Consider the following 25617-nt stretch of genomic DNA (forward strand, 5'->3'; position numbering starts at 1 on the left):
ACTTGATGGATGGCCTCGGGAATAGCTGCTCGTCTCTGTCTGTAGAGCCTCAGAGCCCATCCATCTTCCCTTGGCAGCCTGTTCCCGCCCCAGTGCTCACCTTCCCGGGGACTATTCTAGGCCTAGGTGGGTCCCAAGAGCCCGAGGGGTTGGGCTGTGTCTTGTTCCCACCAGGGACAGGAGAGAAAGGCAACTTCCCTCCCTGGAGAGCATCAAAACAGGTCCAAGGTTGGGGTGATGTATGGAATGTAAGGGGCATCCAAAAACTCAGTAATCTAGATGATATTTGAAGGCAATATTTTAAAAAATCAAAGTTAATGCAAAAAAATTAATTTCTGAAAAAAATATCAAAATATTGAATAAAGACAGGAAACAGTAGTAGCACCAAGCCAAGACATACTGGAGCCTGAGGCAAAAGGAAACAATGTGTGCCCCTGATTCCATGATTCCACGTATTTTTAAATAGTTAATTTTCTTTTCAGAACATTAAAGTACTTGAAAAAATATTGAAACATTTAAAAGTAGATGTATTTAAACTCACAACATTATTTTATTTACAGCAAAAACAGAGTTTATTTGGCTTTGATGGAAGCAAATACATCAATAATGATAATAATCTACTTCCCTTTGCTTCTCTCATTTTTCAGTTGAAAAAAAATGGCCATGTTTGATCATTTCTCATGACAAATGACCATCTTCAGTCATTTTTAATTAATTTCAGCTTCACGATCCTGTCTTTATTTAAAATTGTGATAGTTTGTTCATCATGAATACTTTTGCATTTGTCTTTTTTTTTTTTAATTTTCATTCAATTATAATTTATCTCCATTTCTGAGGTTTTGGGCACACCCATAAATTTCATGCCTGGCCTTGAGTTAGAGCAGAGGTCTTGGACCGCCTGCCCCCAGCCTGAACCAGAAAAGGGTTCCAGGACCCGGGGCCGCGGGGGGGGCACTAGGAATGGGCCAGTTCTGGAGCAGCCAGCGGTCACCGTGCATCTGTCCAGGTGAGGCCAGCTAGGGATGGCGAGTGCAAGATTTGGGTGGCTGCAGGGTGAGGTGCCGTGGGGAAATCGTCCTGGACCTGAAGTTCAGGTTCCAGCTCAGATTCCCGCTGTGTGATGTCGGGCAACTCTCTGATCCCTGCTGGGCTCTTTGCTCCTGAGTCCCAGAGGGCTGTTGAGGCCTGCCCTGTCTGCCCACCTCGCTGGGTCATGGTGAGGTTCAAGGTAAACAATACTAATGATCGCCCCGCGCTGGGCAGCCAGGGCACCCGAGGCTATTCCACAGCCTCTCTGGTCACTCAGCACAGTGTCAGAAAGTTCTGCTTCGTGTCTGACTTAATTCCTCCACCCTCCCTCCCTGGTCCATCTCTTGTGGAAGACCAGCCTAGAGGTCCCTATTCAGTTCTGCAGCCATTGGCTCCCAGCTGGGGCTCCGAGGCGGCCACCTGAATACCCCTCCCCTGAGCATCAGAGAGGGGGTCCTGGGGGCTCAGAGCAGTAAGAGGCCAGAGTCTTCCCCCGCACAGCCCGCCTCACAGCCCCCTTCAGCACCTAGATACTTCACACCGTGAACAGCTGCGAGGCATAAATCACTTTCAGAAGGAAAGGCCCTTTCAGAGTCAATTCATCAAAGTTTGATAGGAAGCTGTAAAAATTGCCTGACTGCTGTCCCCACTCCAGACCCTGGCCCTCCCCACCCCCAGTCCAGCCCCCTCCCTCCCCGGCCCTGGCCCCTGCTCTCCGCTCCCTTCCTCCTCCACAAAGAGAAACTCCTCTCAGAGAACCGGACGGGCAGAGGCTAATTGGGAGCAGGGAGGAAACTTCCCTGGCTGGGGCCAACTAATGAGCAAGGCTGGGAGCGGACACAGGCCCAGAGGGGCTTTGGGAAGCCATCAGGTCCACCGTCTGCCTCGGGGCCATGTCGCCACCTGTATGCAATTCATCCCAGACAAGGGAAAACAAAAAACAAACAAAAAACAGTCTCCGGCCATTAAAAAGAATGAAATAATGCCATTTGCAGCCACAGGGCTGGACCTGGAGATTATCATACTAAGTGAAGTAAGTCAGACAGAGAAAGACAAATATCATATGATATCACTTATAGGAGGAATCGAAAGAAAATGATACACATGAACTTATTTACAAAACAGAAATAGACTCACAGACTTAGAGAACGACCTTATGGTTACCCTCGGTGGAAGGGTCAGGGGGAAGGACAGATTGGGAGTTTAGGATTGACATGTACACACTGCTATGTTTAAAATAGATAACCAACAGGGACCTACTATATATAGCACAGGGAACTCTACTCAATACTCTGTAATCACCTAAATGGGAAAAGAATTTGAAAAAGGATAGATACATGTATGCGTATAACTGAATCACTTTGCTGTACACCTGAAACTAACACAACATTTTTAATCAACTATGCTCCAATATAAAATTTAAAAAAAAATTTTTTATGTATAAAAAAAAGCAGGCTCTGGAGAAAGAGAGAGAAGCCCCCTCTCCCTTCCCTGGTTCAGTGCTTCCTGATGTCTAACCTCACTCGCTCAGGCTGCCCTTGAGCCCCTCTTCCCTTTAAGGGCAGATGGAGACCCCATACAGACCATCCTCTATGTATCGATGACCTCTCTGTTACTGAAGGTCCATTGTAAGTTATCCTCATATATGATAAGCCCCAGGAAACTGAGTCAAGCAAGGATGGGAGCCACTGGGCTCATTTAAGGCAACTAAGAAAATAAGTACGGATTCTGAAATCACCCTTTCCAAAAAAAAACACATCTGCGCTGCAGGGCACCCAGAGAGATGGGCGCTAGTAACCAAGACCACAATTCAATGCCCGGTCTAACTCCAAAAACAGCCCTGCCTCCCTGGCCCAGTGGCCCATCCACGGAGGCAGTGTCTTAGCCCCCAGGAGTTCTGAGCACCTGTGAATCCCACGCTCCACCTCGTGAACAAGTCCAGGCTGAGGGCTGCTTCGTGCAGGGAAAGCCCTGCCCACGTCTCCCGGGACTGCGTCCAGTGAATGCAAATTAACTCTAACAGGAGTCTAAAGTAAACATGGTCAAAAAGGAAAGCTGCCCTCCTCCCCTACACACACACACACACACACACACACACTCACAGTGTGTCCCAAAGTCAAATGCAAGTGATACTTTCAATTATACACCAAATTTGGACTATCCGTGCCTCTGGGCACGAACGTTAGTGGCCATCACAGAAGCCGACTGTGGCTTTAAGACACATCCAATACATTTCACCCCAAGCCAGCACTGAGCACCTCACCCCACCCGCTCCTCTGAGCAGCTGGTGGGCTGTTCCCCAGCGACACGTATGTGAGCAGCACTGACTCCCCAGGTTCCTGCACGGTAACAGTGATGTAGATCTGAGCTGAAAACCCGTACATTCTGATCCCAGGACACTCCCAGCAACTCCGTGCTGTCCTGTCTCTTCTTATAGAGTATCCACCGTGCTCAGAACCCTTTCCACAGTGAGTCAATTGCTAATCAAAGGAAAGGGGAAGCCTTAGAAGGGAGACAGTGAAAAGAAGGATTCAAGGGTAGCTAGGCGTAGCTAACAGGTGCCGTAGGGAAGGGTGGTTGAAGGTGGAGAGTGGGGAACACAGAAGTTAAAAGACTTGTCCGAGGTCTCAAGAAATCCAGGGGACACCAGCTGTCCTGGGTCCCATTTGGTGACTCAAATCCCTGTAGCCATCTCCAAACTAGCAATGCCCTAAAACTGGCCTTTGAGTGCCACATGGAGTGCCAGTAGGGCCAAAGGGGACCTTCTGGAACAAAGTAGGTCCTCGATACATCTTAGTGTTCATTAACGTTTCTAGGTCTGCTCCTCTCTAAGCACCCCCATCTGGAGGCTTCGTGTTTTCTACCCAACCCCGCTACATGCAGCATCTCTTCCTACCCTTCCCTCGTTTACTCCGCGCTCATCTCTTGAGCACCGGCTCTGTGCAAGCTCTCGGCTGGGGCCGGAGAGACAAGGAGGAAAACGACGGGGCCGCTCCCCTCAGGAAGTCACCCCCAGCCAGGCTCCCGGACTCAGCCGCCTGCCCTGCGAGGCGCAGGAGCTCTGCAGGAGCGGAGGGGAGGCTCCCAGCCAGCTCAGCCCCGCGGCACTGGCAGAGGCACCGGGTCACACGGGGATAAGACTGTCCCCTGCCCCCCAGTACCCAGCCACAGTGTAGTGGGGGTCACATGGGAGGCACTTCAGCAAAGCCTGCAGGTCACATAGGTGTCCACAAGTCAGAAAAGAAGGATGGGTGTTCCAGGAAGAGAGAGCCACCCCTCCCTGCCCACCCGCCCCCTAGGGACGTGAGGGCAACCACGCAATGGGGTACCCACAGGCAGGGAACCCAGCGCAGTGGCTGCACCTCGGAGCTGTCGGGGCAGTGATGGAGGAGGACGCACACACCCCAGAGGAGGGCCCCTCCCCAGGGCCAGCAGGGGTGAGGGGGGCCAAGGGAGACGGGGAAGAAAACATCACTCGGACTCAGAATAAAGAGAATCTATCTTCCAACTGAGGTCCGGGCACACACCAGTGAATGGGATTTTTTCATCCTGAGGGTCCCATCAGGATCACCTTCCCCAAAGGGTGCAAGAGGTCTGAGTGGACTCTGGGGTGTCGAGGAGAGTGGGAGCCTGTGGGGTCCAGGCTGGAAGGAGACCCAGGAGTGCATCAGAATCAGGGCCGGGAGACAGCTGGCCCAGGAGGCTACCACCCAGCATGGGGGGGGGGGGCCCTCCATCCTGAGGCCAGGGTACCTGAGCCCTCACACTGCCCCAGGCTGCCCAGCCCCTGCTGAGGAGCAACTAAGTGGAAAGGTCTCTGGACCTGAGGTCAGAAAGGTGAGATTAAAATCCTCCTTCCACCGAAAAGCTCTGAGGCCTGGACACCACCTCTGGTCCCTCATCCCTGGCACGGCACCCCTCACCCACCTCCTAGGGACGTCACCCAGTGGGTGACTAGGGCTGCACCTCGTAGCTTTGTCATAATTGACGTTGTGAGGTGGAAAGTTAGTATAAACGTTAGGAATGTCTGGGGGCAGCCTTCTCCAGCCCAGGCCAGAACACCGCCCAATTCTGCACCTTGTCACACTTGCCTGCCCCGTACGGCTTTCTGGGCAGATCTGATAAGGTTGTCCGTCGCCATGAGACATCAGGGCTCTTTCCCCGTTGCTTCTCTTACCTTGCACATTGCATTTTACTTGACCTTTTTTTCCCAACTTCATTGAGATATAATTGACTTATAATAATATGTAAGTTTAAGGTATACAATGCATTGATTTGATACATTTTATATTGCCTGTGATTATCACCACTGCGTTAGCTAACACCTCCATCCCATCACATAATTACCAATTCTTTTTAGTGGTGAGAACATTTATGATCTACTCTGGTGGCAATATTAAAATGTATAATACAGTGTAATTAGCTATAATCACCATGCTGTACATTAGATCCCCAAAACGTGTTAATCTTATAACTGGAAGTTTGTACCCTTCGACCAACATCTCTCCATTTTCCTCACCCTCAGCCCCTCGTAACCACCACTCTACTGTCTGTCTCTCAGAGTTCAGCTTTTTTCAGATTCCACATACGTGATATCATACAGTGTTTGTCTTTCTCTGTCTAACTTATTTCACTTAGCATAATGCTCTCAAGTTTCATCCACGTTGTCACGAATGGAAAAATTTCCTTCTCTCTCATGGCTGAATAGTGTTCCATTTTACATAGATATATATATATATCTTCTTTCTCTATATCGAAAACGTTTTGCAAACCACATATCCGACTTGAGCTTTGCTGGCACCCTGCCTCAACCCCAGGGAGCACAAATCAGGAGAGAGGGCAGCCGACCTCAACCTTAGCCGACCCAGCTCACGGCCACCCCTGCCGAGGACCTGCTACCACCCGCACCATTCGTGTGCTCCCTCGTTCAATCCTGCACCACGAGAAGCCCATATTAGCTCCACTTTACAGATGAGGAAACTGAAGCTCGGGAAATTTAGAAACCTGCCCAAGGTCACCACATAAGGAGGTTCCCAGGTCCGTCTGAGAGCAAAGACGGTGCCCACTCCTCACCCTGACACTGCTTCCCTGGGGCCAGAGAGGCAGGGGCTGGGTGGCCCCAAACCCAGCCCACCGATACCAGCAAACACCAGCTGTGGGCGTGACCAGAGGCAGACGGGGAGTCCTTCCCTGCCCCGCGTGAATCAAACCCAGAGCACGGAGCAGGGCCGGCACCTTCTCCTGGCCAACTACCCAGCTGTCCTCCGAAAGGGCAGTATTCTGATACAGAGCGCGCTGGGGCCAAAGCCACCCCACCCCACCGCAATATTGATGAGGAAGAGGGGGCCGCTCTGGGAGTAGAGGCCATGCCCCCCTCCTATGCACACCACCTGCAGTGCACGCTGTGGTGGCCACCTCCACTCCCCTTCCGCCTTTCAGGACAGAAGGACTCCTTCCCTCAGCTGCTGGGCTGTCAGGTGGCCAGCTCTCTGCTGAGTCCTCTCTGGGGATTAGCTGCGGCCCAAGGGGAGGAAGCCCACTGCCAGTGACTGGCCCCTGCAGGGCATAAAGGCCAGCCTGCCCTCCCGGAATGGGGCGACCCAAAGGTCCCCCTCCCGGCTTCCTGTTGGGTCTGCTGAGATCTTCAAGGTGCCGCCGCCGCAGTCCAGACTGCCCCTCTGTCCAGTCCCACCTCCCTGGTTCCCATCAGGGGTGATCCAGAGAGGCCTGCCCCCTAAACGTCCTGAGGGCTCTGTCTCGGGCTGGGCCTACAGGGCCCCAGTCTGCACTGCCCCCACCTGCACCCTCCCCAGGATGAGGATGAGCGTGACTTGATTTCCCTCCGGTTGCAAAGCGGCCTCAGCCTTGTCACGTTGCACATCGCAGCATCCGGGCAGATTGTAAAGAGGGAATGTTCACCTATAAAATGCACCCTCTCCGTAGAAAATGCCATGCAGTGCTCACCAGTTTCTGAGGAGAAATGTGGTCTCTCTCTGTGAAAAATGAGGAAGATAGGAGATTTCAAAAATATCTATAATGCTAAAGCATGGAGGAGCAGTGAAGCGCTTTTTGCAATGAATGCTAAAAGAGTTGCCCTTTTTCAAATTTAGAGGCTTGTGCTTTTCCCAAAACAGGCTCAGAGCAGAAAAAAAACCTTGACTTTTTCCTCTTAAGGATGCTGGCAAATAGTGGATTTGGTAAATTTGCATAAAGTTGAAAGGTACGTTTAGTGGTTTTCTGGGACTCCCTGAAATGAAGTTTGTGGCGAGAAGCCCAGAGAAAAAGCATTTTGCTGTTTTCCTTGCTGGGCACGCTGCTTTACAGTTCCCCGTGACGAGGGACAGGGTGTTTTCCCTGCTCCCGTTTATCATTTTCCCGAGTGGATGACTTGCCCATCTCTTGGCTCCGTCTCTTCTCGTCCCGCCTGTCTGACCCTGTGTGTCCCCCTCCCTGAACTCTCTCTGTCTCTTCTCCATCCTTCCCTGCACTTCCTCAACCAGCTACCATAGGGAACAAACACACATTTGTATAATGCAAAAATCAGTGTTCCTAGTGTCTCATCTTAAAAGCCAGTTATTAGGATTTCATGTGTTTTTTAAGCCCCTTAACGAGGTGACCTTTGCCCTGTGCCCCTCAATCTCTGTGGGACTCCTCAGGCTCCGGGTGTTGGTCGGGGAGGTTCCACCAGCCTCACTTCCCTCCTTAGTGAAGCCACAGAGCCTCTTGAGGACCCTGATTTGGCAGATGGGAGCCTGTTGCAAAACCAACCGTATCAGTTCTGCTCTCTATGTGTGGGACCGACCCAGACACGCCCGAGTCCCGCGGTGTTTTGCTGGGTCAGGATGGCCTCCTTGAAGCTGTTAAAGAGCCAAAGGCCCCGAGACAGCTTCTCACGCAGTTGCAGCCAGGCAGCCCTGAGGTTAGGAGGGCTAACCTCAGGGGCCTGAGCCAGACTCCTGGGTCCCCCCATCGTGAGTTGTATCACTTGTTCCGAGTGGGTCTGCCGCTTTGTGCCTCGGTTTCCCCATCTGTAGAATAAGGCATGAGGTTACTGTGAGGTTGAAACCAGTAAACGGCAACCCATGCCACCACGCTAGACTTCTCCCCCAGACCCAGCCATGCTGAGCAGGAGAACCCCAAAGTCAAGTCAAGGTCAGGACGAGCTGGAGAGCTTTGGGAGGTGCTGCAAAGCAGATATGGACCTGAGAAGGGCATTCAGCCCGCCCTGTGGCCCTCTGCACAACAGCCGAGCTGGAGAGGAAGAAGTCCCTTCCTCCGCAGGATGACCCACCTCCCACGTGGCAGGAGGGGTGTTTTCCCCTGCCCCCCCTCCCTCCCCCCCCGCCTGCCCCAGGGTTCCACGTGCTCTCCCACCCCACGCTGTTCTTGCTGCTGCTCTTCTCACAGGTCGCCCTTTCCCATCTGGTTTCTCCCTCTGGCCACCAAAGGGTGCTACACCTGCTCTCCGCACACCATCACACATCACCCACCTGCGCCGTGAACACACACACACAGACGCACACAGACACACACCCCTCTGCCTGCGTGGCGCCCGCCACCTCCACCCTCCCGCTCCCCCTCGTCTCTCCCTCCCTCTGCTCTGCACACACCCTGTGATTCATCTGTGTCCCCGGGAGTAAGGAAACATCCGTCTCCTCGCAGATGGGGTGGCTCAGACCCTTTCAGGGTGTAATCGGAAATAAACAGAGCGCACACCCTTCCTAATCTGAGGGGCAAGACAAGCGACTTCGTTTGACTTTGTCCCTACAGCATGTCTCCCTTGCCGCGTCTCTCCCCCCTGGGGGCCCTGCCCATCCTGGCGTCTTACCTCCTGCTGTCACCATCACCATGGTGATGGTTTCGTCGGTGCTTTGAGGCAAGGTGCTGACCAGGCCATCTAGGGAGGCGGAGACCAGGGTACAGAACAAGGAGGTAACAGAGCAAGAGGCTGAAAGGAGCAATTTCACATGTAACTGCTGCTCTCTGCGTCCACTTATTGAACACACAGTACTCATATCGGGAGCTAATGAGGGCTGAGTTCTTACTGTGGTGTCGAGCTCTGGGACAAAGCACTTGTATTAACCCATTTCATCAGCACACAGCCCTGTGAAATAGACACTGTAATATCTATGCCATCCACGCTATCTTGCCCGGGGAATGAAGCCGACTGCCCACAGTCACGCAGCCAGGAGCCAGGAGCCGAGCAAGGCACCTGCGCAAGGCACCTGCCGCCCGTCTTTTCCCTGCATAACAGGAGCTCCAGGTGAGGGGCGGACTTCGCAGCGTCCGGACCTTTGCAAGTCGCTGGAGTCAGGGACCCCTGAGCTCAGCTAGTCCAGGGCCCCCCAGGCTGGGGGCAGGGCCAGAGCTGAAATGCAGCCTCCAGCCCTCTCCCCTCCTGTCCTTCTACCCCCAACCTCCCAGGAAAAGTGTGTGGGCGATGGTACCACAGAATCCGTGGATGACACATCTTAAAAAGACCCAATTTGCATCTTACCCCTAATCTTCTTTAGGTAGTCCTGACTGGGAGTGGAGAGGGTCTGAAGAGGGGGGGAAGGCACTCACATTTATTAAATTACATATACCTAATTAACACATGTATAGCATTGCCAGATAAAATGCAGGATGCCAGTTACATTTGAATTTCAGATAAACATACTAAAAATTATGTGCAGTTTATCTGAAATTCTAATTTATCTGGGCGTTCTGTACTTTTATTTACTAAATCTGGCAACCCTGCACGTCTCCCAACTCCGCTGCCTGCTAGCTGCGTGACACTGGGCAAGAAACCTAACTGCTTTGTGCCCCCATTTCCTCATCTCTAAAGTACGCATGACCACGTCTACCTGCATAGGGTTGTTGTGAGGATTAAATGACTACTTTTATAGCACTGGAAGAGTTCTGGAGTTCTGGCTGTTAACCATATTATTATTTGTTGTTGTTGTTGTCTTCTTATTACTACACCCAAGGTAATATGCTAGGAGGTGGTAAAAATGCAAAGATGTATTAAGACTCCTCCTGGAGCTGTAGGGAACCTGAAACAGGTCCACAGATCAACCTAACGGGGACCACGGTGGGTGCCAGCATAAAAGGCTAGTGCTAAGGGAGCAGGGGACGTTTGCTTCCAGCTCAGTGGGATCAGACAAGGCACCAGCCAACCAAGATTTATTGAGGCTCACTCTGAGCTGCACACGGTACTAAGTACTGGGATAGAAAGAAGAACCCAGCGAGGGCCAGTCCTCAAGGAGCTCACAGCGGTCGGGCAGCCGACGGCAATGGCACCAAGGGCCACACGAGCTCATGGAGTTGGCACATGGTCTTAGGGCAAGGGCTGAGATTGAGAGAGGGCTTCCTGGAGGAGGTGACAGTAAAGAATGACCAAGAGTTAACAAGGCAAAGGTGGCCTTTGAGCTGCTTGGAGAGAGGATGGGATTCCAGCCTGTTAAGACTCAGGATGAGGACATTCTCGGCAGAGGGAACTTCACAAACCTAAGCATGTAGTTGTAAAGGTCAGGCTATCCTTGCAGAGAGGTGAACAGACCCGTCCAAGGAAAGCACACGAGAGAGAGCTGGAGAAAGAAGGCCTAGCTGGAGAGAGCCTTGGATGCGCTCCATGCGGGTGAACTGGGTTTTATCCCGGAGCAGCAGGGAGCGATGGACATTGTGAGTAGCAGAGATGGAGCCTGTGGGACGGTCCCCGACCATCACGGAGGTGGAAAGGGTTGGAGTGCAGCAGACAGGGTCGCGGCCATGGGCCCAGTGCTGGGACTACTACAGGAGCCCAGAGCTCCGGGCCATCTTTCAGGAGCACACCGGACAGTAGGTTACTACTGAGTGCATCAGTTAGCTTTTGCAAACTTAATGATCCTGTAAGCCAGCGATTTGGCCGAGCCCAGAGGAGGTGCTCACCTCGACTCTACACGGGGTCAGTGGCGCACGTACGCCTTTGCAGCCGTCTAGCATAACGGCCTCACTCTCATGGGCACAGCATGTGGGGAGACTGGAGAGGGAGGGGACCAAGCAGGCAGGGCAGCAGATCACCCCTGGGGAGCAGCAGGGTCTTCACCCCGTGTCTGGTGAGGACAGAGCAGGGAAAGCGGAGAGAGACCTCTGCTTCCCCAGGGAAACAGAGCATGAGACTCACAAGCCCCAGGCACTCTGCCCACCATCTTTCAAGGGAAGAGCCCAGTCTGCTTGGAGAACAAATAACCTCTCTACAACACTGGACCATTGATAAAGTGTTTTCCCACACTGCGTCTCACTTGATCCTGGGAGATACACAGCAAATCTAGTTTTATTATATTTTCTATTCTACAAATGAGGAAACTGAGGCACAGAGAGGCTAAGAAAGTTGGCCATGGCCACAAGCTAGTAAGTGCAGGGCTCAGCACGTGAAGCCAAGCTGCCTGACTTTCGAGTTAGCCAAGGAAAGGGAAAGTGACAACTGGGGAAGAGTGACTTATTCCAGGAGCTGCAGGTGATTCTCATCCATAAGAACAAATTAGAAGTGATGGAAAATGAGGCAGGAGGGGTTGGCAAGAGCCAAGAAGTTCAGACTTTATCCAGATGGCAGTGGGGGACCTTTGAAAGGTTTTAATCAGAGGACTGCTAGAAATTCAGCAAATGGTGAGTGAATGAATGACTGAGTGGATGGATGAATATCAAACCTTTGCAAAGATCACTCTGGAACAGTGTGGAGGGTAGAGCAGAAGGTGTTAGGTATTGTAACCCAAGTAAGAAATGATGAGGGCCTGAGAGAGGAAGACTGTTGGGGATGGAAAGGGAGAGACAAATTTGAGAGATATTTCAGAGAATTAACCAGGACGGTTCGTAATGCCGGATGCAGGAGAGTGGAATTCAGAAAGACGTGCAGATTTCTGGCTTCAGTAATGGAATGGTGGTGCCATTCCCCCCAATAGAAGTTATGCCTATTTGGGATTTATCAGTGTGCAGATGTTGTCTGAGTCCACAGGAAAGCCATGTGCTTCTCCACGGATAGTGTACAGAAGGACGTATGCAGGCCTGAGAATCCCTGGGGAAGACCACCCGTTACGGGTGGGAAGAAGACAGAAAGTAGCAACCAGAGAGGATGGGAGAAAACCAGAAGAGAATCCTAGAGGCCAACTTAGGATTTCTCTATTCCCCCACTTGGTCTTTTTTTTCCTTAGTACTTACTACCAACCAACATTGTATTGAGTATTTACCCGTGTATTGTCTGTCCCTCCCACTGGAGTATAAACTCCACCAAGGCAGGAGTTTTGCGTCCCCGCTGCTTTGAGCAGGGCCTGGCACATAGTAGATACTCAATATGGATTTTCTGAATACACGTCTAGTGAGCTGGCCCTGAGAAGCCAACCCTTAAAAAGCAGGCCCATCCCAGTCGTGTCTTTACAGACTGCGGTTCTGCACTTTGGCCATTAGGTGGCGCATCAAAGCGAGCGAGGAAGCAGGAGGCTGGGATCGCATGGGGCCCAGAACCTGACAACAGGGCAGAATGACAAAAGTGAGCAAAGCGTGGATCTGAACGGCAGAAATCATTCCTCCTCTCCTTTAGCAGACATCTCTCTCCAACACAAACTGCGAGTCAGGCCCGTGCGTCATCGAGCCGTCGGAAATCAGGCTGGGGGACGGGAGTGCGGGGTCTGAATGCATAGGGATAAAGAGTCAGGACTGGGGCAGGAGGGTTGATGGGACGGGCTGTGAGGCACAGCCCCAGCTTCACGGGCGGCTCTGGGTGCTGCTCTGATGCTGGCAGAACATATCACAGGGGCAAACAAACCTGGGTCTCAATCCCAACCCTACCCCTTACCTGCTGTGTTATCTAGCTACGTAATTTGCCCTCCCTGAGCCCCAGTTTCCTAGTCTATAAAATGGAGGTCCTAAGAGCACCCGTTTCGAGGAAAACTGAGAATGACACAAGAGGGCCCTTGGCCCAGTGCCGTCCACATAAACAAAACTAAATGTCATTCTTAAAAATTGGACCTGATAATCAATATTTGTCTAGCCCTTTACAAAGCTCCCTCCTCATTCTTCATATCATAAAGGTAATCCTCACGACAACCTGCAGGTATCTTTATTGCCCCACTTCCCAGATAAGAGGGCAAACGTTGTCAGATTATATATGTCACCCGCACATCATACAGCTTGTAAAGGGATGGACTCAAGCCAGGTTCAGCTCAGCAAACATACAAGGGATGACCCTGGAGCGGCAGGTGTTCTGCCAGGTGATGAGGACCAGGACGGATGAGGGCACAGTCTAGGGAAAGGCAAACACGCTCGGATCATTTCCATAGCAGAGGTGAGATACTGAGACAGAAGGATGTCCAGGATGCTATGGGATCATAGACAAAAGCCACGTGGTCCAACTGGGAGATCCAGAAAGACCTCGTGGACTGGGCAACCCCTTAGCTAAATCTGGGAGGCTGGGTAAGAATGATCCAGGAGAAGGAGGACCCCAGCATCCCAAGTTAAAGAACTGCCCAAGCAAAAGAACCTGTTATTTTTATTTTTTTATTTTTTGGATGCATTGGGTCTTCGTTGCTGCATGCGGGCTTTTTCTCTAGTTGTGGCGAGCAGGGGCTACTCCTCTCTGAGGTGTGAGGGCTTCTCATTGCGGTGGCTTCTCTTGTTGCAGAGCACGGGCTCTAGGCGCACGGGCTTCAGTAGTTGTGGCGCTCAGGCTCAGTAGTCGTGGCTCGCAGGCTCTAGAGCATAGGCTTCATAGTTGTGGCGCACGGGCTTAGTTGCTCCACAGCACGTGGGATCTTCCCACACCAGGGCTCGAACCCGTGTCCCCTGCATTGGCAGGTGGATTCTTAACCACTGCGCCACCAGGGAAGTCCCAAAGGAACCTGTTATGAAACACATTCATACTGGGGTCCACCTCTAAATCTAGTGTCTAGTGAGCAGGACGCTACCGCAGGAAGTCATGGAGGGAAAGGCACCAACCAAGGCACAGAGGTCCCCACACGTGTTCTCACTGTCCGATGCCCCTTTTTTTCAAAGCACTTATCGGTTTGTAATCATCCTAGGAGCCCTCCAGAGCAGCGTTCCTCAGACCTTAATGTACATACAAATTATCTGGGTCGTTCTTAAGCGCAGATCCAGATTCAGGAGCTCTTGAGGTGAAGCACAAGTGCCTGCGTTTCTAACAAGCTCCCGGGTGATGTGGAGGCTGCAGCTCCATCCCGGGCACACGCCTTGAGTAACAAAGTTCACCCTACCAGCTCAAGAGGGCAGGCTGCGTCTGGCTTTACTCAACCACTATGGGCTCAGATTGGGGCGTGAAAGAGGCTGAAAGAAAGATGTGGAAACATCAACTTCAGGAGGGAAGGAAGGAACACTGGCCGTGCACCTGGGACACTGGGAGGAAGGAAGGTTCTGGAGTGTGGGAGGTGCTGGTTAGGATGAGCTCGGAGGCCCCTGGGGGTCCTCCCTCCCCTCCAGTCAGCTTCCCCACTCCCAGCACAAACTCAGTCCGCTCCCCACCCCTTCCTGACTCCCTGGGGCCTGGGGCTGAACACTGACCCCTAAAAGCAGAGAAAAGCACCGTGGAAGGCACACCTCCTCTTCCCTCCAAGCCAGAAGCCCTCCGAGCTGCCACCCTGCTTGCCGCAGACCTCCCCCTAGCCTATGACCCAGACAAATCAGACGGGGTCCCTCCTCGACCGAGGGGTCTGGTGCTACCGAGAAAGCACGCCGAGAACCACCCCACCACCCCAAGCCCTCCCGCCTGGGCTCCTCCTTTCTAGAAACGGCAGGAAGCAACCACTCCCCAAGGTCCCACCACAGGGAGTTCCTGTCCCCGCAAGGGGTGGGAGGCACCTCCTCTTTGCCCGCCACCCCAACTCTACCCACCGCCGTACACACACAGCATAAAAACTGCTGGCCTCGGAAGCAAACGCCCATGCCAGACCCCTCACCCAGGGATCTTTCATTTATTCATTCAACAAACATTTACTGAGCACCTACTGTGTGCCAGGCACTGATCTAGTGACCAAGAGAGACAAGGTCTTTCTTTCCTGTCAGGGAGCCTTCTTTCCGTAAGGGGAGATACAAATGAACCCGGTGATAAAGAGGCAAGGGGGCTGGTGTGACAGAGAGTCATGAGGGGCTGTTACACGGGGTGGCCAGGCCTCGCAGAGGACGTGGCATTTAAGCTGCACCATCACTGACAAGGAGAAGCCAGCAAGACAAAGACACAGAAAAGAACATTCCAGATGGAAAGGCCCTGGGGCGGGGCGTGGTGAGGGCTGAGTGGCTGAGTGGAAGGAAGCCGGGTCCCAGAGGCAGGCCAGGACCAGGGGTGCAGGTGCTTATAGACAACAGAGAGGATTTCAGATTACGTTCCAGGGACAGTGCAGAGGCCCCAGAGAGCTTGGAACAGAGCAGTGACACAACCAGACTGTATCTGAACAGCCCACTTGTGGAGAAGGCACTGCACATGAGTTGAACAAGACCCGGGCCTGCCCTCCAGAGAGCTTAGCGTCTACGAGGTGCTCCCGGTACTGATGGGGGCGGGGGGATGGCCCGCTGACCGCCCCACCTCTGCCCCTGGCAACATAAGCTCCGTGTCCGGGCTGCTGGCCTCTGCTGGCAGATGTGTCCCATCCCCCATCTCTGGGGACCAACCATCTGGGCTGACGGAGCATCTGGGGAACCCTGGAAGTCCAGCGGGCTGGAGGGGGCCACTTAGGTGACCAACTGGACTTTGGAGGAAACCCCACAGCGCTGCCCATGGCCTGGCACCGAGAGAATTTTCCCAGCCTGTTCGGGCAAGGTTGACCAACCCGGCAAACCAAGACCAAGGAGTCAAATGAGCTGGGCACAGAGGCAGTGAGCAGTTCCAGAATGAGGCGGAAGCCCTCTGAGCCCAGCTCCACTCTGCTCTCCGTCCAGCCGATGTCCTGCGGGAAGGACAGTCAGATGGTCACCCCTAGCATATGCTCTACTGCAGGAGGCCTTCTGATCACAGGAGCACGTCTTAGAGATAGCTGTGGGGCTGGGGATCGGTCCCATACAACTTTTAGCCACAGAATCTCTTGTTGCTGTAAAATGGTATAAAGAACCCTAGTACATAAAACAGATGAAAGCTTTACCCCGCAGGTGGAGCCAGGATGCACTTCCCCAGCCTCTTACCCTCGCCCCCTGTGACTTTGGGCGGCCACCGTGCTCTCTGGCCTCACACACCTCCCGTGCCCCCCTGCCCGCCTCTCCACTGAAGCCCGCTTGCCCTGGGCAGCAGAGCTGGGAGAAAGTCCTCAGGGGCTCCCTCCCACACAGGGAGCGCGGTCCTCCACACTGTACACCCACGCACGTGGCACTGTCTACACGGCTGATGGCCAGAGGCGGGCAGAGCAAGGAGGAAGGCCCCCAGCCGCCTGCCCAAATCCTGGATGACAGGAGGGTAAACGGCAAAGAGCCAGGCACCCACCCCACACACTGTAGAACCCTAATTCGCATGATGTGTCCCTTTCAAAAGCAGCGCCCCGGAGCCAGCCCCTGTCCCAGGGAAGGTGTGAGCCCTGGGCTGGCTTCCAGCTCCTGGCACCCGCTCTGCCTGGGCTCCATCAAGTCCTCCCAGGCCTCAGCCACCCAACAGTTAATGCACTTTTCCTGACCGACAACAAGCTCAACACCAAAACAGTCAACTATTTTCATCTCCAGATTAATCACAAAAGGCTAACGCTTCCACCTTCCCTGTGATTAAAAATTAGGAGACCAAGCTCTATAGTGGTTCAGAATAACAACCAACCCTGGGAGGGGGATAACGATGCATCTCCAGGCTCGGGCTGCTCGAGGCTTTCTCCCCTCCTGGCCCCCCAGCTCCGGCCCGGGTCTGAATGGAGATGTAATGAGTCACCCCACCTCCTGTCAGGACCACAGCTGCCAGGAGCGACTGTTGATTTCTATTCAGCCTGCCGGCCCCAAACCTCCCCCCTCCTCCCCCTCCCGCCCTCCCCCACCCCAGCCCCCATCCACACCCCCTCCCACCCCATCTGGTGTGCACCGAGGCGAAGGCCTATCCATAATGCATGGTTACGTGAACAACCGGCGTGATAACCACTTATTTGGGAAGATGTAATCAGGGCCCATTCTGGGGGGGGGGGGGTGTGCACGCACGTGCGCCTAAGCATCTCACAGCACAGCCCCACTCCCCTCTCCCCTCCTCTAACCCGACATTCCAAACACAGCACTCCAGAAGCAGGAAGGAAGGGCCCGGCCCCTCGCTGCATTTGCTCTTTGGAAAGGCCCCTTCTGTCTCCGTGCGTGATCACAGGTGGTTACACTGAGCAAAGGCCCAGAGACACTATGTTCTCAAACCTGGTCACACAGCAGAATCCTCTGTGAGCTTTAAAATGCCCTGATGCTCTGGTCTACCCCCTGAAATGGAGATTCAGCTGGTCAGGGTGTGGCCTGGCGATGGGACGTTTAAAACCTCCCCCAGAATATTGTAAACTGCAGTGAGAACCACTGTCTCGGGCCCAACAAATGTCAGTGCTGGGGGAACGTTCCAGATCCCCTGTTGTACTTCCACATTTTATATCTGAGGAAATAAAACTGGGCAAGGGACTGCCTTCCCGCTTCGGCCTCTGATTTAGGGCACGTCCACAATCTCGCCCCCTTGGCTCAGCACTGGGGAGGCCACGGAGACAGGATGGCCAGGTGTTGATTCTGTTCCGGAAGCTTCGGATGGTTCTTTCCAGTCTCCCTGGCCCTCAGCAAGCTCAGCCTGAGCACATCCATCGAACAGCTCACGGGGAGAAAGCCGCCACCACGGAGGGAGGGGGCAGGAGCCCGGCCCAGTCCTCCCTGTTGGAAGGGCCGGCCCAAAGCAAGGCGATAAAATCCCCTCCCCAGCACTTGTAAAGTCCTCATTAGCCTCCCTGTGGCTCTCTGGCCGCACAGCACCAAGGAGGCCTCTGGCACTAATGAGGGTGTAAAGGGAGGGTGGGGTAGGAGGCTGTCTTTAGTGTCCGGCCCACACCCACCATCTGCCTGCACCCAGGGCCCCCCCTAGGAGGCTGGGCAGGGTTGAATGAGGCCGAATTCCTCCCTGGGCCAGGATCACGGTGGAGTCCTGGGGCTGATGAGAGCAACTTGGAAGCCGGAAGGGTTTTTTTTCCCTTAGGAAATAGAGACTTGGGGGATGGCACTCGCCGGGGCTGTAGTTCTGAACTAGGCGTCCTGGAGGCCGGAAAGGGAGGGGGCAGAGCCACTAGCTGGAGGCATGCTGCTTCAAGTACTTACCTGGCCCCAGGGTCTCCTGGAGTTTCCTGAGGAGCCTGGCGGGTGCGGGGGCAGGGATGGGCCCTGGGGAGCGGAGGGAAGCCAGCAGGTTGCTGGGGGTGCCCTGGGTGGGGAGGGGCTGGAAGGCAGAGCTGCTGGGTCTGGACGTGCCTCCACTGCCTGGAGAGGCTGCCTTCCTGCCCACGGGCCCAGAAGGTCGCACAGGGCCTGGCTGGAAGGATGGACTTTCTCTGGCTACTGGGCAAAGAAGGCCCTTTGTGTGAGGACCCCAACTCTCACCTAATGACCGCTTCACCCATTCACTGAGCAAACACGCAGCTCAGCCCTCCTGACCAGCCCCTCCTTGGGTGAGAAGGCCAGGGATTCCTCAGGTGGTCTCCAAGGAGCCCTGCCCCTTCTGGTTTGTCCAGGGAGGAGAGGCAGGGAAAGCAGAGGCCTGAGACCCTCGTGTGTCCACAAGCACAAACTTCAGAAGAGGCTCTGTGACCTTAGGCCAGTCACTTAACTTCTCTGTGTCTCTTCTCCGAACAATGGTCATACATCATCATAACTGCCCATCCCGCATCCCACGGTCGTCATGGGGATCAAAGGCGTGATTGCACTGGAGTTAGCAAACGTGTATGGAGCTTCCACCAGGCACCGGGCCCTGTGCCGGGCGCTATGGGAGGCGTCACTCTCCTCCTGGCAGTCCCCGTCTCTTGGCGGGGACCACGCTGCTATGAAATGGGGTGGAAGGACCAGGCAAGAGAGATTCATTCTGACTCTGGGATGAGGGAGAAATAAAGTGCTAAGGAGATGCCCAGCCCTCTGAAACACTGTCTCAGCCTTGGAAGGTTGCCTGTCACCTGTCCCCTGCAAGGGAAGCAGCCAGCCTGGTGCTCCAAGTGTCAGGGGACCTGCTTCCAGCCCTGGCTCTGCCACTCACGCACTGTGTGACCTTGAGCAAGTCACTTAGTCCTGCTGAGCCTCAGTTTCCAGATCTGTGTAATTGGGATAATAACGTTTACCTCGCAAGATGGTTGTGAGGATTAAATCAGACGACAGATGTGACACTGCTTTGTTTTAAAAGAGGGAGAGAGAAGTTAAAAAGAATGATCTGATCCAGGCAGCCGTGCCGTGCTTCCCGATCTGCAAATCACAGCTAATGACGCCTGCCCTGTCCCGTCACGGGCTGCCGCGCGGGATGAAATGATGACATGAGAGTCCTCTGCAAATAAACACGCGATGCCTGTGTCAGGATTACTGCCGTTGTTGCTGTTATTGTTATCCTACAAGGGGATTATACATTTTATTAAAGAATGATAATTACTGTTTGTCATCGGCTCCATAACATCCACCCAGCCCTGCCCGAGGGGAGGGACGCCCTCAGCCTGACCTCTCCCCTCCTCTCCCCGCAGTGCCACCCGACGACCCCGTCATCCTGGGGGGGCCTGTCATCAGCCTGCGGGCCGGGGACCCCCTCAACCTCACCTGCCATGCAGACAACGCCAAGCCTGCAGCCTCCATCATCTGGCTGAGGAAGGGAGAGGTGATCAACGGAGCCACCTACTCCAAGGTGAGGCGGGGTGGAAGGAGGGGAGGGGCTGCAGGAGGGGCCGGCTCTCCCCATCTCTCTGCAGCTCTTGCTCTGCCTGTATGACTTTCTGTCGCCTTTTGTTCCTGGCTCGTTGTCTCTCTCTCTCTGTCTTTTTTCTCTCGCGCGCACTGTCACCTTTTCTCTCTTTTTCTCTCTCGTGCTCTGGCTCTATTTATCTGACCTTTTCTGTCTCTCCTCCACTTTCTCTCTTTCCTGGGGTAATCGCTGAGCTTGGTCACCCTAAGAATAGAGTATGGTCAGAGGAGAGGACTCAGGGACAGAGGTGGCCAGGGCTGAGGGTTGCCAGATAAAATACAGGATGTCCAGTTAAACGTGCATCTCAGGTAAACAACAAATAACTTTTCAGTGTAAGTATGTCCCAAGTATTACATGGGCCGTACTATGGGCCATAATTATACTAAAGATTATTCATTGTTTATCTGAAATTCAAATTTAACTGATGTCTGTATTTTTATTAGTCAATCTGCCCACCTTCCCAGAGCTGCAAGGTGAGGCTCTTTAGGTTCTTTCCCGTCCCAGGTGCTTGGCTTGGGGTGGGGGAGGGGTGCTGAATCCAGCCCATAATCCCTTACCAAGCCCTGCATCTGCTGTACCTACCGGCTGAGGTGCTTTTCTCTAATTCACACAATGTGCCATGAGCTGGAAGGGCCCTGAACTGGCCCCTGTATTTGTCATGGTTTTAGTTTCTATATTTCATGATGCTTTGACATCTTGTAGTTGAGGAGGGATGGTCCCTCCTAGGGCTAGCTAATCCCTAGAGAGCAAACAGCTGGGAACAGGCCTCTAATATGCAAACCAAACCACCCTGAGTCCACATCCTCACCACCTCCTCTATCGGACTCCTGCTGTCCCAGGCGCTCTCCCCCTACCCTAAGTCGCTGCAGAGCTGGATACCAGGTAACCAGAGACCACCCCTATAGCCTAGAGCCCGCGGAAATTATTCTAACCCTCCAATCCTAGTCCCGTTCAGCTGCTTACCCTGCCTCGTCCATTCTTTCCCCCAAAAACCACAGTAAAGGCTTGCACCCGTGCTTTCCCCTCGCTCCCTCTGCCTCCTGACCGACCCGGTGCATCCTGGCGGGGCCAGGGCTGTACATGGAGTCGTGTGCCCCCTCCTCTAGGGAGCTGAGTAACAAACTACCTTTACTTTTTTCCTCTTTGGCCGTGCTGTATGGCTTGTGGGATCTTAATTCCCCAACCAGGGACTGAACCCACAACCTCGGCAGTGAAAGCCCGGAGTCCTAACCACTGGACCGCCAGGGAATTCCCCAAACTACCTTTTCAATGGCCATCTTCTCCTGATCTGTCAGCCTCATCAACCCTGAATAAAAACAAAATCCTGGGCACGTTTTAAAACAGCTCCCACCAAACTCCACTCCAGGAGGCTGTGAGTAGAGTTCCAGGCGGCTTTGACATACCACGGAGCCTTTAAAGATGAACGGGACCTTGGGGAGGGCTGGTCCGACTCCCTGACCTACAGACAAAGGAAGCGACGGCCCTTCTCACCTGATGACCGTCCTCACAACGGCGGGCCTGTTTCTCCTCTCCGTGCAGCCTCAGACACATGGGCAGCTGCTCAGAGACTGGATCAGTCTCTGAGGCGGGAGGCCCAGGCCTCCAGAACCGTGGCTCTCCTTTCCCCTGGGCCCTCCTTGGCCTCAGAGAGCAGGAAGGGCATGGCCTGCTGCCCACTCCCAGTGCACCAACTTCCTGGGCCCCGGAAAGATGAGCACGGCCTCCACCATCCATGGAGGATACGAGATAGGACCGTCCCTCCTCTGAGGGAGTGTCCTTCCTGTCCAAAGCCGAAAACCCAGCCAAGGAGTCAGCTCCAAGCCTGCAGATCGAGGCCTGGGCCCCTGGCCCCCACCCAGAGCTGGTGCTAGACCCAGGACAAATGCCTTCCCTCGGGCACGAGTCCATCCAGGGGGAAGCTGCTTTACTGTGAGAGAAATCTCGCACTCACATCTAGAGCTGGAGCCACCCTGTTGTGTTAGGAAATACAAAAATATGACACAGGGATGGATCATCCAGATGAGGGTGAAGAAGGAAAGGGGTGTTCCTTCAGTCTGGGCATCTGTCCAGTCCCTCCCTGAAGCTGGACCAGCCTGGCCCCTGCCAAGATTTCTGCCCTCAGAGGACATGCCCCCATCTGGGGAAGAAAAAGGTCCGGGTCACCCTGCTGGACCTTGCCCCCAGCACATTGGCCTCGTCCATGAGGGGAAGGCCCCTCCGAGAGCCCAGCCCCGTGCCCCTGCAGACCAGAGCAGGGAGGCCACGGTCCACCCTCTGCCCCACCTGACCCTGTCACCCTCCCACCGGCCCACGACAGGAACATGGCACCACCAGCCAGGGACCTGGGATCCATCCCTACTGTGTAACTTCAGGAAAGTCACTCCCTGAGCCTCAGGCTCCTGTGTAAAACAAAGGGGCTGGATCAGACACTCTGTATTAGTCTGTTTGGGCTGCCAGAATAAAATACTACAGACCAGTGGCTTAAACAACAGACATGCATTCCTCACGGTTCTGGAGGCTGGAAGTCCAAGACCAAGGTGCCAGTGAGGTTGCTTTCTGGTGAGACCTCTCTTCCTGGCTTCCTATAGACAGCGGTCTTCTCACTGTGTCCTCACATGGCTTTTCCTCTGTGTGTTTAGAGACAGAGAGAGAGAGAGAGAGAGAGATCTCTGGTGTCTCTACCTCTTCTCATAAGGACTCCAGTCCTATTGGATTAGGGCCCCACCCTTATGACCTCATTTAACCTTAACTACCTCTTTAAAGGCCCTATGTCCAAATATGTGCCATTGGGGGTCAGAGCTTCACCATATGAATTCTGGGGGGAGACACAATTTATATATAGCAGGGGCCTGCCCGCTCTGACTAGCTATAAACCTGTGACTTGGGGCACACGGAGAAGGCTGGATCATCCAGCCATACTCATATGGAGTCCGCTCTGGGGGCTGTCAGAGCCCAGCCCTCTGCTGCCCCCTCTTTCCCCAGGACTGCAAGTGCCATTGACCTAGGAACTCCTGATGTCCCAAAGGCAGAGCAGCCCCAGACAGGCTATGCAAGAGAAGGGGCCGGGGGCATGAGCAGCTGAGAGAGAGACACAGAGACAGAGAGACAGGGAGAGAGAGAGGTTGAGAGGACACACAAGTACACACAGTCAAGGAGGGTCCACCGTCTACAGAAAAAAATCCCACAGGGCGGCCCTGAAAGCCCTCATAGCTGAAGCCTCAGTATTTATCACATGGTGGGTGGTTAAGCCCGTGGGCCCAGGGGGCTGGGAAGCCTGAATCCAGGCTCTGCCTCCTTCTAGCTCTGTGACCATGGGCAAGCCCCCTAACCTTGCTGTGCCTGAGAGACCCCATCTCGACAATGGGAGCAATGGCACCTGCCTCAGAGGATGGTCGTGAGGCTTGAATGAGCAGAGAGCCTGGCAGGGGGAAGCAAGGCTGTTGGGATCACTGCCTTCGCTCACTTGATCCGCGAGGTCCCCATGCTGCACCCTGCCAACCACATTTCCTGGGTAAGAGTGACAGTGTCATAGTAGAGCAGGCCCCATGGTCCTACCCACTTGGTTCAAACCTGAGCCCCATCACATATTATGGTAACTTCAGCTCTCCGCCTCAGCTTCCCCATCTGCAAAATGGGAAGACGATAACCGCGGACCCCTGTTAGGATTGCTTTGAGACGTAGAAAGAATAATGTGTTGAAAGCACTGTGTAAAGTGCCTGGCGTAGAGTCAGGGCTTCGTAAATGTTCGCTGTAATTACTGGGCCCTTCCTCCCAGAGCCCCGTCTCGCTCACCCTGTTCTCCCTCCCCAGAGGTCACACAGCAGCCCAGGTTTCGTGGGGTGTTCGTTTTGCTCCTCCACCGTACGGCCAGCAGGGGAAGGATGGGCTGGTGGGACTGAGGATGGCATCACAGAGGATGGCTAGGTCCCCCACCCTGGGAGAATCCTCGGGAAGAGGATGCACCAGCACAGGCTGTGGGGCCTCTCCCTGAACCCACGGCCGCCAGAGCCCTCGTGGCCCGGGTGCTTGGGGGAGGGCCCGCAGCTCCCGGCAGGTGCCTGGTTGCAGAAGCAGGGGAGTAGATGGCAGGGCCTCTCTCCAAGTCCTCTCTTCCTGGACACCCAGCCTCAGGCCGTCTTCTCCGGGCCTGGCACCAGAACGGAGGCCACCTGGCATTCATCTGGAAGGCAGACCAGGGGAGGCAGGACAGATTGTGGAAGAGGAGAGGAGACAGTCTGGGCTGAGGCCAGAGAGAAATCTTCCCTGGGAGCCAGATTCCTGCTCCAACTGCTACTACCCCAGCAGCTGCCACACTGGGGGATGAGGCCTTGACCCTGACGCGCAGAACAGGGGGAGGGTCGCTTGGTCTTAGGATGTACAGTCGTGTACATCTCTACCTTGAAGCCCCTTACCCTCCAGCCCTACCCCTCTGCTTCCTCCAGCTTCAGACTGCTGCCTGCCCAAGGGGCCACCCACCCACCCCCAGGACCAATGAGCCTCATTAGGGTCCATGCTGGGCCCTCACTGGGGCCCAGCTCTGCAATCTCTCCCCACCAGTCACCCCAGTACCCCCATCCCATCTGTCCATCTTAGGGGCCAAGAGGCTCTGCTTGGTGTGCAGCTGCCACTCATCCTGGCCTTCTTTGTGAAGAGCATCCTTCCTGGCCCCAGGGAACCAAACTGGGGGTTGGTCCCTGAGGACACAGGGTCTGGGGCAAAAGGCACCATGCAAATCTCCACCTTCCCTGACAGCCCTCATTCAAACCACATAACAGGCACCAATGGAGTCCCCAGGCAGCTTTATAAGAAGGGGAGGCAGAGAGATGATTAAAAAAACTTGAGGGACATGGCAGGTGGGGGAGGTGAGTGAGGAGGGAGAAGAGAGGAGGCCTTGTTGCCAGGCAATCAGGCCGGCTCAAGCCCTTTCCAGGCTGTTTGCATATCAATGAACATCCTATATTTAGCACCAGGTTTGGGCCACCCACCCACTGCATTCCCTCCAAACCTCCACCCTCCCTCAACTGTGGTCACGAGGCCTCCCAGCTCTTGGGGCTCAGCCTGGCTCTCCACTGCCCAGCTGAGGCTCCAGGGGCTTTGGAAAGAGCAGAGTGGTGGCAGCTGCCCACACTGGATAACCTCACACAGGGTGCAGTCTGCGCCTGGCCAGCCCAGCTCCCCCACTACCACTGCCAATTGAATGCCAAGCGCCTGCCCTCAGGGGTGGGACGGGGGGCTGGATGCACAGACAGGAAGCAGCACAGCACAGGCAGGGTCCAGACATGAGCCCTAAGCCTCCCCCAGACACTGGGGCAGTCGGGAAGGCTCTTTGGAAGCAGTTAGTGGACCAGAGGCCGGTGGGCATGCACACAGGCCCTGGCGTGTTCACCCCTGTGCAGGTGAGGTATATAGGCCCCGCTCCTGGTCCATATCTGCACACACAGGTGGCACCCGCAGGAGAGGCCATCAGGGTCACACTAGTGCCCACCAAGCTGGAGGGAACACTGCCCCAGGCCTTGGAGGTGGTGGCCCTAGAAACAGTGATTCACCGCTAATAACCCACTTACCCTCCTGAAGCTGAGTGCGTGCTTATGAAGGTTTCTCAGGCAGAAGGTGGCGGCCTGGAGGTGTGTCCCCAGAGCCAAGTTCAGGGGAGGGAAGGGGCAGGGAGGATGGGGAAGTGACAAGAATCAGCAAACGAGAGAGTGTCCACCTGGCCTGGACCTGGA

The 25617-nt window shown here is 54.4% G+C and overlaps 1 protein-coding gene across 4 annotated transcripts in view; it reads left to right on the forward strand.

The window, feature by feature from the left end:
- KIRREL3 (kirre like nephrin family adhesion molecule 3) overlaps nucleotides 1-25617 on the forward strand; it is a 557121-nt gene that overhangs the window by 497236 nt on the left and 34268 nt on the right. For all 4 annotated transcript variants that reach the window (XM_059930073.1, XM_059930070.1, XM_059930072.1 and 1 more), the window contains exon 6: nucleotides 19677-19834. In XM_059930073.1, coding sequence (XP_059786056.1) covers nucleotides 19677-19834 — 158 coding nt within the window. The remainder of the gene's footprint in view (nucleotides 1-19676; nucleotides 19835-25617) is intronic.

Source organism: Balaenoptera ricei, chromosome 8 (genome assembly GCF_028023285.1).
Source record: "Balaenoptera ricei isolate mBalRic1 chromosome 8, mBalRic1.hap2, whole genome shotgun sequence".
Taxonomy (NCBI): domain Eukaryota; kingdom Metazoa; phylum Chordata; class Mammalia; order Artiodactyla; family Balaenopteridae; genus Balaenoptera; species Balaenoptera ricei.